General features: G+C 40.5%; 1 protein-coding gene and 2 long non-coding RNA genes across 6 annotated transcripts in view; 2 read left to right on the forward strand and 1 right to left on the reverse strand.

Moving 5' to 3' along the window:
* The first annotated feature begins 1019 nt into the window (after positions 1 to 1019).
* LOC110117418 lies at positions 1020 to 4914 on the forward strand. The gene is made up of 3 exons (XR_002306040.2): positions 1020 to 2601; positions 4189 to 4338; positions 4468 to 4914. It is a non-coding gene; the product is annotated as an uncharacterized LOC110117418 (long non-coding RNA).
* A 1730-nt stretch (positions 4915 to 6644) lies between these two features.
* Positions 6645 to 13534, reverse strand: part of LOC105693041 (neutral ceramidase) — a 43899-nt gene continuing 37009 nt past the window's right edge. For all 4 annotated transcript variants that reach the window (XM_020856135.2, XM_012412690.3, XM_012412691.3 and 1 more), the window contains exons 9-15: positions 13043 to 13237; positions 9581 to 9814; positions 9398 to 9493; positions 9111 to 9281; positions 7689 to 7804; positions 7099 to 7267; positions 6645 to 6984 (exon numbers count right to left, since the gene is read on the reverse strand). In XM_020856135.2, the coding sequence (XP_020711794.2) occupies positions 6937 to 6984; positions 7099 to 7267; positions 7689 to 7804; positions 9111 to 9281; positions 9398 to 9493; positions 9581 to 9814; positions 13043 to 13237 (1029 nt within the window). In that variant the 3' untranslated portion in view covers positions 6645 to 6936. The remainder of the gene's footprint in view (positions 6985 to 7098; positions 7268 to 7688; positions 7805 to 9110; positions 9282 to 9397; positions 9494 to 9580; positions 9815 to 13042; positions 13238 to 13534) is intronic.
* Positions 9821 to 11168, forward strand: LOC125501399. Its single transcript, XR_007278961.1, has 2 exons — positions 9821 to 10304; positions 10868 to 11168. It is a non-coding gene; the product is annotated as an uncharacterized LOC125501399 (long non-coding RNA).

Below are 13534 nucleotides of genomic sequence, written 5' to 3' on the forward strand. Positions count from 1 at the left end.
TATACCATCGCATGTCGGTATGCCTATCACCAGGCTCTGACTTGAAACACCTCCTCGTCTGTAATGTTTTCCTGATACCAGAATCTGGAATAGATTTTTAACCGAATTTTAACCGCAAATTTATCTTGATATTAGGAAAACAGAATAGGCAAGGAAGTGTTCTGAAATCTAGGGTACCTTAAAGTCATTTGCATGCATTCAATCCCGTGTATTTATTTCTATGCCTACGCCGTATGATGGAGACATTAGCTAGTTACTTGCAGGCCTGATTCGATGCAATCATGTGTATTCCATCTTTCTCTTTTGCCGAATAATAGGGAAAGCAACTGGTGCTTTGCAGGACTGGCTATATGCCTGCTTATGCATGCAATCGTTCGTTTATCGCTCCATACAAACCGGAACTGATAATGTAGAGCTCTAAAATACCGGCCCTGGAAATTGAAAGTTTGCTTCAAAGTAGGTATTTGTATCAGGAGAACAAGAAACCCGAGGAGGTGTTCCGAGGCCCCATATGCCTCATCATGTGCATGCCTTCAATCATGTGTAGTGAATCCTACTCCTACAGAGTATGATGGAGACATTAGCTAGTTGCTTGTAGGACTGATCCTATGCAATCATGTGTGTTTAATCCTAGTATAATAGGGAGAGCAACTAGTTGCTTGAGGACCTTAGCATTTAACTGCCTGCGTATTCATTCATTCAATGAAGCTTTCACACAAACTTGAACAGATAATGGAGAAGTCTAGATTACCGGCCCTGAAAATTGAAAGTTTGTCCAAAAGTGGGAATTTGTATCAGGAGAACATGAAACCCGAGGAGGTGGCCCGAGATCCCATGTGCCTCATTATGTGCATGCATTCAATCCTATATAGTTATTCCTAGTATGATAGGGAAAGCAACTGGTTTCTCGCAGGACTAGGCATATGCCAGCCTGTGTATCCATTTATTCGATAATTCTTCGGCACAAGAAGAAAAGAATGATTTTAAGCTCTAGAAGAGCAGCGTGGAAGTTCAGAATTTAGGCAAAAAAATTTTTTGGGTATCAGGAGAACAGAAAAATCGAGGAGGTATTCCTAGACCTCGGGTGCCTCATCATGTGCATGCATTCAATCCTGTATATTTAGTTCTAGTACGATAGAGAATGCAACTGATGCCTTGCAAGACTAACTATATGCCTGCGTGTGCGTGCAATCATTCATTCATCGTTCGATACAAACCGGAACTGATAATGTCGAGCTCTATTATACCGGCCCTGAAAATTGGAAGTTTGCCCAAAAGTGGGAATTTGTATCAGGAGAACAGGAAACCCGAGGAGGTGTTCCGAGACCCCATGTGCCTCATCATATGCATGCGTTCAATCCTATGAATTGAATCCTACTCCTTTGCCGTATGATCAAGTCGTTATTTGCTCGTTTGCAAGCCTGATCATATGCATGCATGTGAATTCCATTATTCGATCATGCTTCGGTACAAACCTGTATTGATATTATGGTGCCCTAGAAAATCAGAAAATCGGTACTGAAAATGCAAGGGCAAGTTTTAACCAAAAATTCATTTGGGTATCAGGTGAACATGACAATCAAAAAGGTGTTCCAAGTCAAAGCCTGATTTCATGATGGTTGCTTATGAATAATCCTCATATATGATATACTCAAGGGTATAATCAATAAGAATCAAGTAATTAATCTGAAAATAATCAGCTCGTTTATTGATCAATCATCAAGATAGGATACATCCAACAATTCTTTTATCAGAATGTTTAATACTATTTCAAAAACGATCTACATATGTTTATTTAAAAATTACAATATCGCTCTAGTACTTTCAGCGAATACAATACATTAGAATGTAATCACTTCTTCACGCGTTAACAATTATTTGCCGTGCATGTATGTCCATTGATTTTCGAATCGAAAACTAGCGGACGTGAATACACTTCTCGTTAGAGGTAAGGAGATGCTCGTCAGTAGGTGTGACCTCATTATTTCGGCACTGGTCCCCTTCGGCGAGTTCGTGCGACTGCTGACATCGCGAATCGTCAGATGTCCTTTGAGTACTGGAACAATAAGATATCTCGATGAGTATTCGTTCGAGCTTGATTCGCTGGAGCAAAATAACGTCACGAAATATTCGTACATACAATTCACAGCAGATCCATTATTTCACGACTTTCACACGTAAAAAGGCAGAACAACTGAAGACTACAGCTTCTATCACAAAACGAAATCTTTTTCTCGCAACGCTAACTAATCATGGTGGGATGGGCGTTGCCGTTGGAGTTGCAGCAAAAATAATGTGTTAGATTGGTGGTAATTCCTTCTATACTCGGAACATAAAATTCACCGAAGAAATGCGTGCAAGCGGAAGTAGTTGAAGAGGTCAGCGTTCAACCTAATTATACCGATTCTAATTTTCGATTCGAACAACGTAACTCGTGCAGATTTTAGTGCACGAAAGGGTTTCTCGAGAATTGCGTATAACTGTTGCGTAACTACTGATATTGCATTTCGCCGACGGAACTAAGTGGCATTTGAGCGATTAATTTGTGAAGCTGAGTTGAGAAGAACATCCACTTGGAGGGATTATCGCGTAATATTCCAGGTTCGTTTGCTTCAAGTTATCTAATTTCGATTTGTCGTGCACCAGTTCTTCCGAAGTTATATGTATGTATACTCATGTGTCTATACATGCTGATAAAACATACTACACCGTACACGGAGCTTTTTATCCAATCAGGAAAAACTGGAGATCGTATATGGGGAAGAACGTGATTGGTTCGACAATAATAAAGAAAACTGATTCCGATGCACGTAAAGTTTTTAATAAGATTTTTTTTTGTGCATAATACCGAATCATTGAAATTCAGACGAACGTATATAAGAAAAGTTTACGCACACAACTGGGAATTTGTTCGAGAAGTTTCCAAGTAAGGAAAAGTACGGGAAATCAAGTATTGTGTTATTTTATTCTGGACGCGAACGAGTGCTTAGTCGATCAATTTAAACTTTTATCTTGAACGCGGAATTATTTAGAGCAGCGCAAACCAAATCAAATTATGCACGATCACGCTCAGAAATTCGAACAAACGAAATTTATGCATAATGCTACTTTACTTTATTCGAAGTAATCAGATTTGTAGTAAAAGACGCTGTACAACTTTGTATCCGAAGTATGTACAATGTACATACATGCAAACACATTAATTCCTGCGTATCTTCATTGCTAATTAACCGTTTATTTTTTTCCTTTTTTTAATTGCGAGTAATCAAAGTATCCTAAATTGTAATTAATTCGTACGCCGAATTCCCAAAGCCCGGGGAGTAGTACACGTAATCTAGATCAAAGGTTTTCCAATTTCATTAAGTTTTACTTAGAACGGAAATACCATCGTTCAAACAAAGTTCCGATCAACTACGAATTTTCACAACAGCCAGAATTCGGTGTATCCTCCGCCTTCGCGCGAATAACACACGAGTTATTCGATCAAGTTTCGCGTTACACATCTCCACTTCCAGTGCTTCGCCAAATGACGAACGAACGTTTCTGCTAATAAACAACGGAAATAGCCCCCAGAGTTACGATAATTTGTTAATTCCCTTTTTCCCTCGACTGTATAATAACAATAATGACAATCTGGAGCATCATGGGTACCTACCTCGTCCCGAAACGGTCGAGTAATAAGAGGAGAGTTGTAGCTTTCTGAATTATACACGGTGTTAAATACGTGGGCACATTGTTTCGGCAGAACTTTGGAATATACGTTTTGACCGAGAGAAGTTCGCGGAACCCGAAAGGGTTGTCAAACTCGCCATCTCCTAGTTTTCAATATTTCGCCTCTCTGTGAGTCAGAACAACTTCTTGTGATGGGTGAATAATTTTCAATCACTTTTGATTTCTTTCAATTCATCCGAACGTGTTCTAATTTTTCTCAACACAACGAAAAAAAAAATTGTATTCTTTTCATTCTGAAAGGCAACATCGTAAATAATATGCAGCCTCCTTTCTCCGTATTCGCAATAAATCTTTGGACTTTTCATTTATAAATTATTATTATTTTATTTTTTTTTCTCAATTCTCTGAAAAGGTAAAGTGGTTTGAATGAAGTTGGATAATGAAGGTAATAATGAATAATAACTGTTGCCAATGTAGAACACAAAGAACTTATAGTTTAATTACCCTACGTTATAGGTAATGTACAGGTTCTGCGAGGAGATCGAGCCACACGTGCAAATGGGGTAGGGGGGGTATTTCAAAGCTTCACAGTTAGTGACAAACGGGCTTTTCCTTTTACGCGAAACTTTATGAACGAAGAAATGTCGGCGGCACTTTCTGCTGAAGGTGAGTAGCTATACGTAGCTGTACAAAGTGAAGTTGTATTTATTTTATTATTTCGTTTTACACTTTTTCTTTCATTTTATTACTCCGTTTTACCTATACCTGTTTTGACTTATTTTCCTTCGGCAACAGCTTTTAGCCTGTAAAAACCCAACTGATACCGAAGATGTCAAACTTCTTGCAAACACGAGATCCCATGTAAGAAAACTGACGAAGGATGGTTATACATATATATTATATACAACACCTACACTTTTGGAGAAAAATAAAGTGAAATACTCCAAGTAATTTTCTCCAACTTTTATATCTCGTCGTAAACGAAAGACAACTTGCAAAAAGAATTCTATTTTTCCAACATCTCGTTCGACACCGATACCCCGAACTTCCGAATCGCAGCTTAATCTGCGCTGAACGCACAATTTTTTCCAAGTTTTACGGGACGAAGAAAACAATCACTGCGCAACTATCAGAAATTCTCGGCAATAATTCACGCCACCCAATCATTGATTTACTATTCATAGATAACAAATTTATCATCGAATGCTCACGCTGCAATTCGTGTGACGTTACGTGCGGCGTTGACGCGCGTAAATTGTAATGTCGCTATTTCTCATCATTTACAATTCAATATCGCATCATCTTTCTATAAGTATAATAAACGTCGTCCTAGCGTTGCAGATCTATTAAATTATGCCAAGTATCCACCTAGATATTGTGTTGGAAAACAAATGGCGAGAGTGTGTGCTCGAAAGTTGTATAAGAAGCGGTTCTTACGTTAGTGGTGAACATTTTTTTTGTCAGCAGTCACTTCATTCCGCCCCAGAGCCTTTTCACTTTACTTTCCGACAGGACGATGTATCAGGCGGTACTAAAGGGTGGAATGGAGAGGAGGTAAAACTTCCGGCAAGATGTCTTTCGTTTTTTTTTTTTTTTTCCTTTATTTTTCTTCTGCACCGTGATATACGATTCCGAATTTTTCCCCATTCGACGCACAACTCTCGAGAGAAGGAACCACAATTTTAAAATATTTTTTAAAACAAAATCTTTAATAACGAGTATTTCTATTTAGGCAGATTGGTGCATTGAATACAGGCTTCAATTATACGTAATAATTTATTATTCGAATAAAAATTGATTTAAAAAAAATTATTTCATTGTTTAGTTGTACCATCGGTATTTTGCCCTTATTCAACGCCCGATCAGGTGCGAGTGATCGTCGACTATGTAGTCGATGAAGAAAAGGGAGGAAAGAAAATTTCATTAGCTCCTCATTGTTCTGAGAAAACTGAATTGATTCAACCGTTCCTCGAACTGACTGCAACGCACAATTTATATTCATAATTTACGTGTACGACGAAGTTCTGAAGACGACTGTAAGAAAAAAAAAAAAATCACAAACCTTCTGTTTATTTAACACGAGATTATTTACGGTGTCGTCAACAGTGACCGTCTTTTATGGACCTAGATATCTACTATAATCTGCAGTAGTTCGCTGTTCGTGAACGGGGTAACTTTATACGACAAGAAAATTTCACTGCAAAGGATGTGCGAAAATACGACGACGTTCTGTTATTATTCTACAACAATTCTGTGCAACTTTTAACGCCTAAAAAATCTGACCCAAAATGTCGAGCGACTTATTTTCAACTTGGATGGGAGAAATTTTTGCAGGCTTTCTAGAATTCGACGTTACGGTTCTCGGGATCGTCGATGACTTTATCAAAAGTCACATTCGGTGTTAGAAAACACGTATAGTCAAGTTGTTTGTAATTCGAAGTGATAGTAATGCGAGTTACCGAAAAACTTTTGGATTATTTCGTCCATTTTTCCTGCCCTTTCTCAGATCGATCGGCACAGCTGTTACTCTAGGATCGGATAATTAATCACCAAAGAAATTATCTGAAGAGGCATGAAAAAAAAAAATTGAAGCAAAAAACCTCCTCGGTCAAACAACAACATGCTTGGAAATATTCTCCTGATAGATAAAGGGCGGAATCTGACACGTCCCTAGCTCGCTCCACTTTATCCCTGTCTCAGAAAAATTTATTCGAAAAGGGATAACACTGTCGAGCAGAAGGGAAGAATTTATGAGAGTACCTTTCAAACAAAAAGCTTTGCGTTCCGACAAAACGTGAGTTCCTTGATGACAGGAATTTGTTTTTTTTTTTTTTTGTGAAAACTGTAAATGGAGTGAAATTGTGGGATGTTTAGAGGGGAAAAAGTTTTCAACTCTGAAACAGGCCTTTGGCGTAGGTTAGAAAAGAATCATCCGTTCCAACGTCGCGTGAGAAACGATTCATTTGCACAACTAGCTAGGACATATTTATTTTGATCTATGCGCGTTATCGAAAATCTAAATGACTAACAACGTATCGATAATTTCACATAACGTACATAGGATCGCAGACGAGTTGATTACGACGATTAGAATTACAGTACATTCGCGTACAGTTATGTATAAAATAGATCTTATCCGAAAACTATATACATATACATAGCTATTAAATATATAATATTTCATACGTATGGTTCCGTATCTATAATCACTTGGCAAGCATCTTCGAATATCTTCAGAAGTATTCCTCCTCTCAATGGAAAGTCTTAGGCGAAATAGTAACGCTTACGCCTACTCGAACCGAAGGCAACCACCTGAAAACGATGAATATTTTCACGAATTAAAATTTTCACGAAGATAAACTTCCAGATTCGATTTGGGTAAATGAGAGAGAAAAAAAAAAAAAAAAAAACAGAGAAGAATCTCACCTCGAAGTGTTTGCTGACACCTTGGTAGGGATAAATTCCTCCTAAAATATATCTGTAATGCCCATTGTGTCTTAGGCGATACTCGCCTGGTTCAACATCGTCTGGAATAGTCCATGAAATAATAGCTTGACTGGATCCTAAAACTATTGAGGTACGTTTCCAAACGAATCTGCAATAAATCTTACCATTTGTACCGAGTAAAAAGATAGAGGTATACTTGCACCTATTTACCCATGTGCAACGTAGGTGCAACTACGATAAATTTATACCCGATATTTTTCAGACGTCAAGGCGAGCTATTCGATTTGCTTTCTTATTTACCTCTTTCATTCGAATTTTTATATCTATTTACCTCGTTCGACAGGGATAACGAATTTCCCTCTACTTAAAGTGTCCGTTTGAATAATGATTTTAAATTCACCGTGTACATATCGTGAATAAAAGAACCGAAATTTTCATCGAACTTTTTACCATTTATCGTGCATCAACTTGCACAATAAAAATCTATCGTAGGATGGAAAAGGTGGAGAAAAAAAAAGAAAAGGTACGCGAGAGAATGGATTTTCTCAAGTGTTGAAACGTGAACTCACTTTGTCTCCCAGTCCGCGTCGGTTGCAACTGTGATCCAAGTTTCGTCGTTTCCCAGCCTCTCAACGAACAGAAAAGACCCTCCGGCCATTGGATTGTTCCGCGGATGGCCAGCGACCTTTATTTGAGAGAAAAAAAAGAACAACCCCAAATCTAAGTAAAATAAAAGACGGACCGATCGAGAGAATAAAAACGGCAAAATACCGGGTCAGCAAAATATTTGGTCATCTGTGTTACACTTGTTTTCAGACGAAGCGACTACAGTAAAAACAAGACTTCCGGTGAATTGAGAATGAACTTTTTTTGAATTCTATGTACAGCAGCGCATGCACCGCGGAGTGGCAATCGCTTATCAGCGTTCATTTAGTTTGTTTCATTTCACTTATCCGCTTTCTCTTTTCCGTTCAATTTCTACCATCGAAGTGCGTCGCCTCATCCCATTGATATCGAATAAACATTCAACCGTTATTTTTCGAGGTATGAATGATGGGCGAGTATATTCCCTGTATAGGTATATAGCTGAGCGCGGTATGTACAAGTGTATGTAGAGAAGTAATCTATCTGAGTGCTTCGGTAAACCGCATGGTTGGCGATAGATCACAGACGTCGAGAACATTGAATCGTTCTCATTCTAATGCGTATTATGTAGTGTGTACTACCGATTATGTAACCGACAGCTTTGTCACGTAATATTCCGTATTCTGTCTGACCGCTACGACGCGTCCTAAACCGTCGTGGATGCTCACGAGTCTTAAAAATAATCCTTGCAACGATTCGGTGCCATTTTATCGCCAAATTACCTCAGATTTCGAACGACGTGGAAAACTCTCAATGGAGTGGCTTTGCTCTGATCCTGATCTTTTCAGTCGTTAGGAAACGATGATCCGCTAAAACCTTAGCGGTGAGTGAAAAAGCAGAAGGAGAAAGAAAAGAGAAAAGGAAAATTGAAGTGTCAAAAATACCCGAACCTCGCGATCCGATCGAAATTCGTTCGAGTAATTTCAATTGATCCGAGCGGATGATTTTACCGGAGCGACAGCGACGAGCTACATATTTATACCGGTGAAACAAACGAGACTCGAACTGTGGTTACTTTATGGAATTTTATGTACGTGGCTAGAGCTGTACCATAAAGACGCGTGTGACCCTTAAGAAGTTTATCACTCGTGCAGGGTAATAATATAGACGATACCTTATACTAGGTGACCATGATGAGGCTCCGTCACTTTACCGCATAAAGCATTTTATTACTTACTCAAGAATATTATTGAGTTGAAGGAAAAGTAATGCAGGACAAAATCGGTGTCTTTATATTTTACTGCTTCACGAGATGAGTCCTTCGCGGGCAAGACTGTGTCGCGAATACAATCTTTCCTATCCTCGCGGTAACGCGCTATCCGATTATTTCCCAAACAGAAACTTACGAATCTCGCTGTAACCGTGTCTCCCGGTCCGGCGACCTTCACGGGATGTTGAAGACAATCGCCGAACTCGTGCCTCCATTTGGGCGTGTCGAACAATACGGGGGTCACCAGAGAGATCAGATTACTCAAGAACAAGTCCGGTGGCAGCGGTCCGGGCAAGAGTGATTTTCCCTGAAATATTTTTTTCATCTTATTAAAAAGTGTCTCAATTTTTCTGAACCGGCCGACGCCGTAGTTGGAAATCCAAAAAGGGATTTCGGTTTCGGTGCAGAAATATATCAACTCACCGCGAGAATCGAGGAAACTAAATCTTTGTAATGTTTCAGATATATGGTCAGAGTGTGAGGTCCGTATATGGTGGAGGCTCCCTCGTACCTCTGGATCTGAATCGACAGAAGAATAGCCAAAATTGAATTCGAACGAACTCAACTTTTAAAATCTGAAAAAAATGTATCTCCTTTAAAACCGACCTGATACTCTTCGGGAGTGGTGATGTAGTCGCTGTACGTGTTGCACAAGCCGGCTATAACGACGACCGGTTCCTCTCTAGTTTCCCTCTGTAGCGTTGCACTTTTTATGGAATCTCTCAGTCTCCGACCCGCCATTGTAGTGAATTCTCCGGGCACACCGGCGATTATTACGTCCCCAAGGAGAGCCACGTGGGTCGAAACGATTTGGGGTTGCCATGAATAGGGGAATACCATCTGCGTAATGAAATAAGAAAATCTACAAGTGGAAAAAACTTGCGAATAAAAATAAAAGTCGAGGTATCGGACGCCCGGACGGCGGACGCCCGGCTAACTCTTTAATTTCAACGGCTTCGGAGAAACACAGTCTGAGTCGCACGAGCGTAACTCGCGTTGCATGATTCTAGGAACCACGCGACGAGAACATCCGACGCTGACCTTTGCATGACGGTGGTTAGAACGATAATCGATAATCTCTCTGATTAATGTCGCGTAGGCAGATATGCGCAGTCAGGACTCCGTGGGACGAGTGTGTATAGAAATGTTGTCGATTATACTCGAATACCAGATCTAACGAACGCATTGGCAAAAGATAATACCGAGATAATGATGAATATTGTTTACTTGTACGCGCCAATTTGCTCATCGGACGGCTTATTGTCGGGATCCCTTAAATACTTGCTATTCCACGATAAACGCCTGGCCTATAAACGGCCGAAGCCGCGGGGTAGTACATCTATATTTGTTCATTTTTATCATCCGGAGACTGATTGAACGCCGATCTCTTAACTGTAAATTGAACCGGCAGACGGTGATGCGACTTTTTTCTGTTTACCCCATACTACGTGGTGATAAATTTACTTCTCATTTCGTTCGAGATGCATCGAATATACCGCACGTCGAATAAACGTTGCAATATCGCTAATTCGTCAAACACTTCGGCAATCGTCGTATACGCATAAAAATCCTCCACCGAATAACGGTCATTATTCACCTTTCTTTATTCGCTTCAAGGGTAACGGAGAGTAATTGATTTCCAAGATGCCGGAGAAACGCGCTCAATTATACATACGGAAGTGGAACGGCGAATCCCGGTTATAAATCCACGAAACCGGCGTCGTTCGATATCTAATTTTTCTTTTATTTCACGCCTTCCGGTAAGCTCGATACAAATTATGACCCTTTTTTTACTTTCGTTTTTTTTTTTTTTTTTCCTCCCCTTTCACCACCCGATTCCGACGACACGATGGCTCTGTACGAATGATTTATGATCGTCCGATGTCACGGAAGAGTGGGAAGGTCCTTCTCAAAAGTAATTCCAAAAATTCAAATTCACATTTGACGACGGATGAGCTCTGAAGACGGTTATTTCCTGCCCCGCGGACCGCAAAGGGGCCCTCGGCATTCATCCCTTTCCATTGAGGCTCTCTCCAGCCACGAGCCGTTGAACGGCCATGATAAGAGGGGGATAAAGATACGTAGTTCGCACAAGGATGAAACTGAACGTCTACATCTGTTATAACCGTTGCCGTTGTCGGTGCATTAAAATGATGTTTACCTTGAAATAATTAAACTCGCCTACACAACGTGATTTTCTCTCTCTCTCCCTCTCTCTCTCTATCTCTCTCTTTATGTAGATCATAAACCATCCGTTGTATGTAAACGCGGTGTAATTCACGGCTGCAGCGTAACTCGTTGAATACTAAATGTTGATTAATAATGCGTCGTCGAACACAGTTGACGGGGTTCAGCTTCGCCTCCATTCGTGACTACGATATCGTCATTATATCATAACTACTCGTCGCACGACGGCGATCGGCGATGATCATCGTTACTTTATGAATTCGCGGATACGAGTATCGTCGACGCGATGTAACCGATCATCGTCCAGGTAAGGCGTCTCCAAACGACTCGGTTCTACAACGGTCCGCTTATTTTATCGGGATGGGATATCGCGGATTAATTACCGCGAGATGACGGGTGGGATTAGCTTTTAGCTTTAATTCGCCGGTTATTTGAAGTGATTTGTTACTCAAGCTGCGAAGCCGTACGTTCTGCAAGCTCCCGAGAGTGAAATCGTACAACAAACACCGCTTTGATTATTCAAATCCTAATAATTAGAGCCTAGACTCCTGTAGCTTCCTGAACTCTGTTTTTTTTATTTCCCTTTTTCTTCACGCTCTCGGTGAGGACGGAAATGAAACGAGAGTACGAGTTCTGTCGAATACGTTTCCAACGCGGTTACCCATACAGAGTTATCGAATAAAAAGTAAAAAAGATGTGAAAAAAAAATAAAATAAAAAATGATTTCTATAGTTCGGTTTGGATTCGGAATTCTAATCTCGCGAAACTTCCCGGCGAATTTTCTATCGCGTCGATTCTACCGACGCGCACGCTACACGGATGCGTTGAGAAGTGAATTTCCGGGTCTGTCAAAAGTTGGCGATTCTCGTTGTAAGCGAAAGTTGTTGAAACGTCCCGAAACGCTGACAAGGGTGGTCGCGATGTATTCAACAGCGTAAGCTAAGCCGCCGAGTAAAAGGACGAGCAGAACCTGCGAGTCAGCGACCCGTGCGGGCAGAGAGAATGTCATCAATAACGCCGTGTGGCAATGGTCTTTTAGCTCCGCTCTACATATCCCACTTCGAAAAAAGTAAAAGAGGTAAAAATGAAGCCGAAATCGATTCGCACCGACAACAAGATTGAAAAACCGACGCTACGGTGAGAGAATGGATAAGATTGCAACGCGATGTTTCCCCTAATGTTGAACGAAATTAAAAAAGTACATCCGAACGACATTTTTGATTTCTATTTATCCAAACGTTTCAGATTTCAGAAATACTGAATTGAACCGAACACGATGAGCAATCGAAGATTTTCGTTGTTTTGCATTTAAATTTAAATTTTTGAATTTTTAAATTTTGATTTTATAGTCTTCCGTAAGTTATTCATCGCCACGAAATATACATATATGCTGTACATGTTTCTCCGATTGAGCGCTTTTACGTATAGATTTACCGAAGTACATCATCAGCCGCATTTCAGCTTCGAAATAAAAAAAACCTTCGCGAATCCAAAAATTTATACTAATTGGATAAACAAGTAGGCCACGGTGCAGTTTCGTAATTCGGCGCTACGCCAGCGCACATTATATCACTGTGTACCGAGAAAAGTAGGTATATAGTTTCGCGAAATTCGAACGGCTGATAATTAGTAAGTTAGCGATATACATCCAGTGCAGCTAACTGTGTAGCCTCTCGCTAGCGAATTAGCGATCCCTCGAGTTATGCTTCTCTTTATTTTTAATTTTTGTTTCTTTCGCTACACGCAGAGCGAATCGGGATTCATCTTCGGATCGTTCGACTCAACGGATCCAAAAAAAAAAACTAAAAAAAATTAAAAAAAACTTGTTCCCATCGATTTCGCAACTCGCATTCTAAGACTCTGCAATACAAATCGACTCACCCTCCCCGTTGCCAGTAGAATCGGCTTAGCCCCGTGACAACGAACGTCCTCCTCACTCGGGCTGGCCAAAAAGTCGCGTATGGCATTCCACAGTGGATTTGAGGTGGTGGTTCCCTGCTGAAAGGAGAAGGAACCCGGTCCGTCCGTCGTACCGGCTGCGAAGCTGTATCCCATCGCAGGGAGACACCCCGTCACCTGAAAAGCGGAGAGTGAACGATTTTGAAAAGTTTCTTCGTCTGATCGCGAAACGACGAACGCCGCGCGACGGCTGCGATACAGTGAAAGTTACGTAGCTCCCGGATCAGATCGTTCCTTAATTTTGCCATCCCGTACAGCGCGATGGAGATGAGATCTAATTTTCGGAATGACATTTGTTTACATTGTATCAAATTAATCCTGAGTATATGTGCTTTCAGAATTGTATCCCGCCCTCCCTAATGGCCCCTTCCGGCATATACCTAATTATGTATATTTACACTTTAAAATACACAC

Source organism: Athalia rosae, chromosome 6 (genome assembly GCF_917208135.1).
Source record: "Athalia rosae chromosome 6, iyAthRosa1.1, whole genome shotgun sequence".
NCBI classification, from domain to species: domain Eukaryota; kingdom Metazoa; phylum Arthropoda; class Insecta; order Hymenoptera; family Athaliidae; genus Athalia; species Athalia rosae.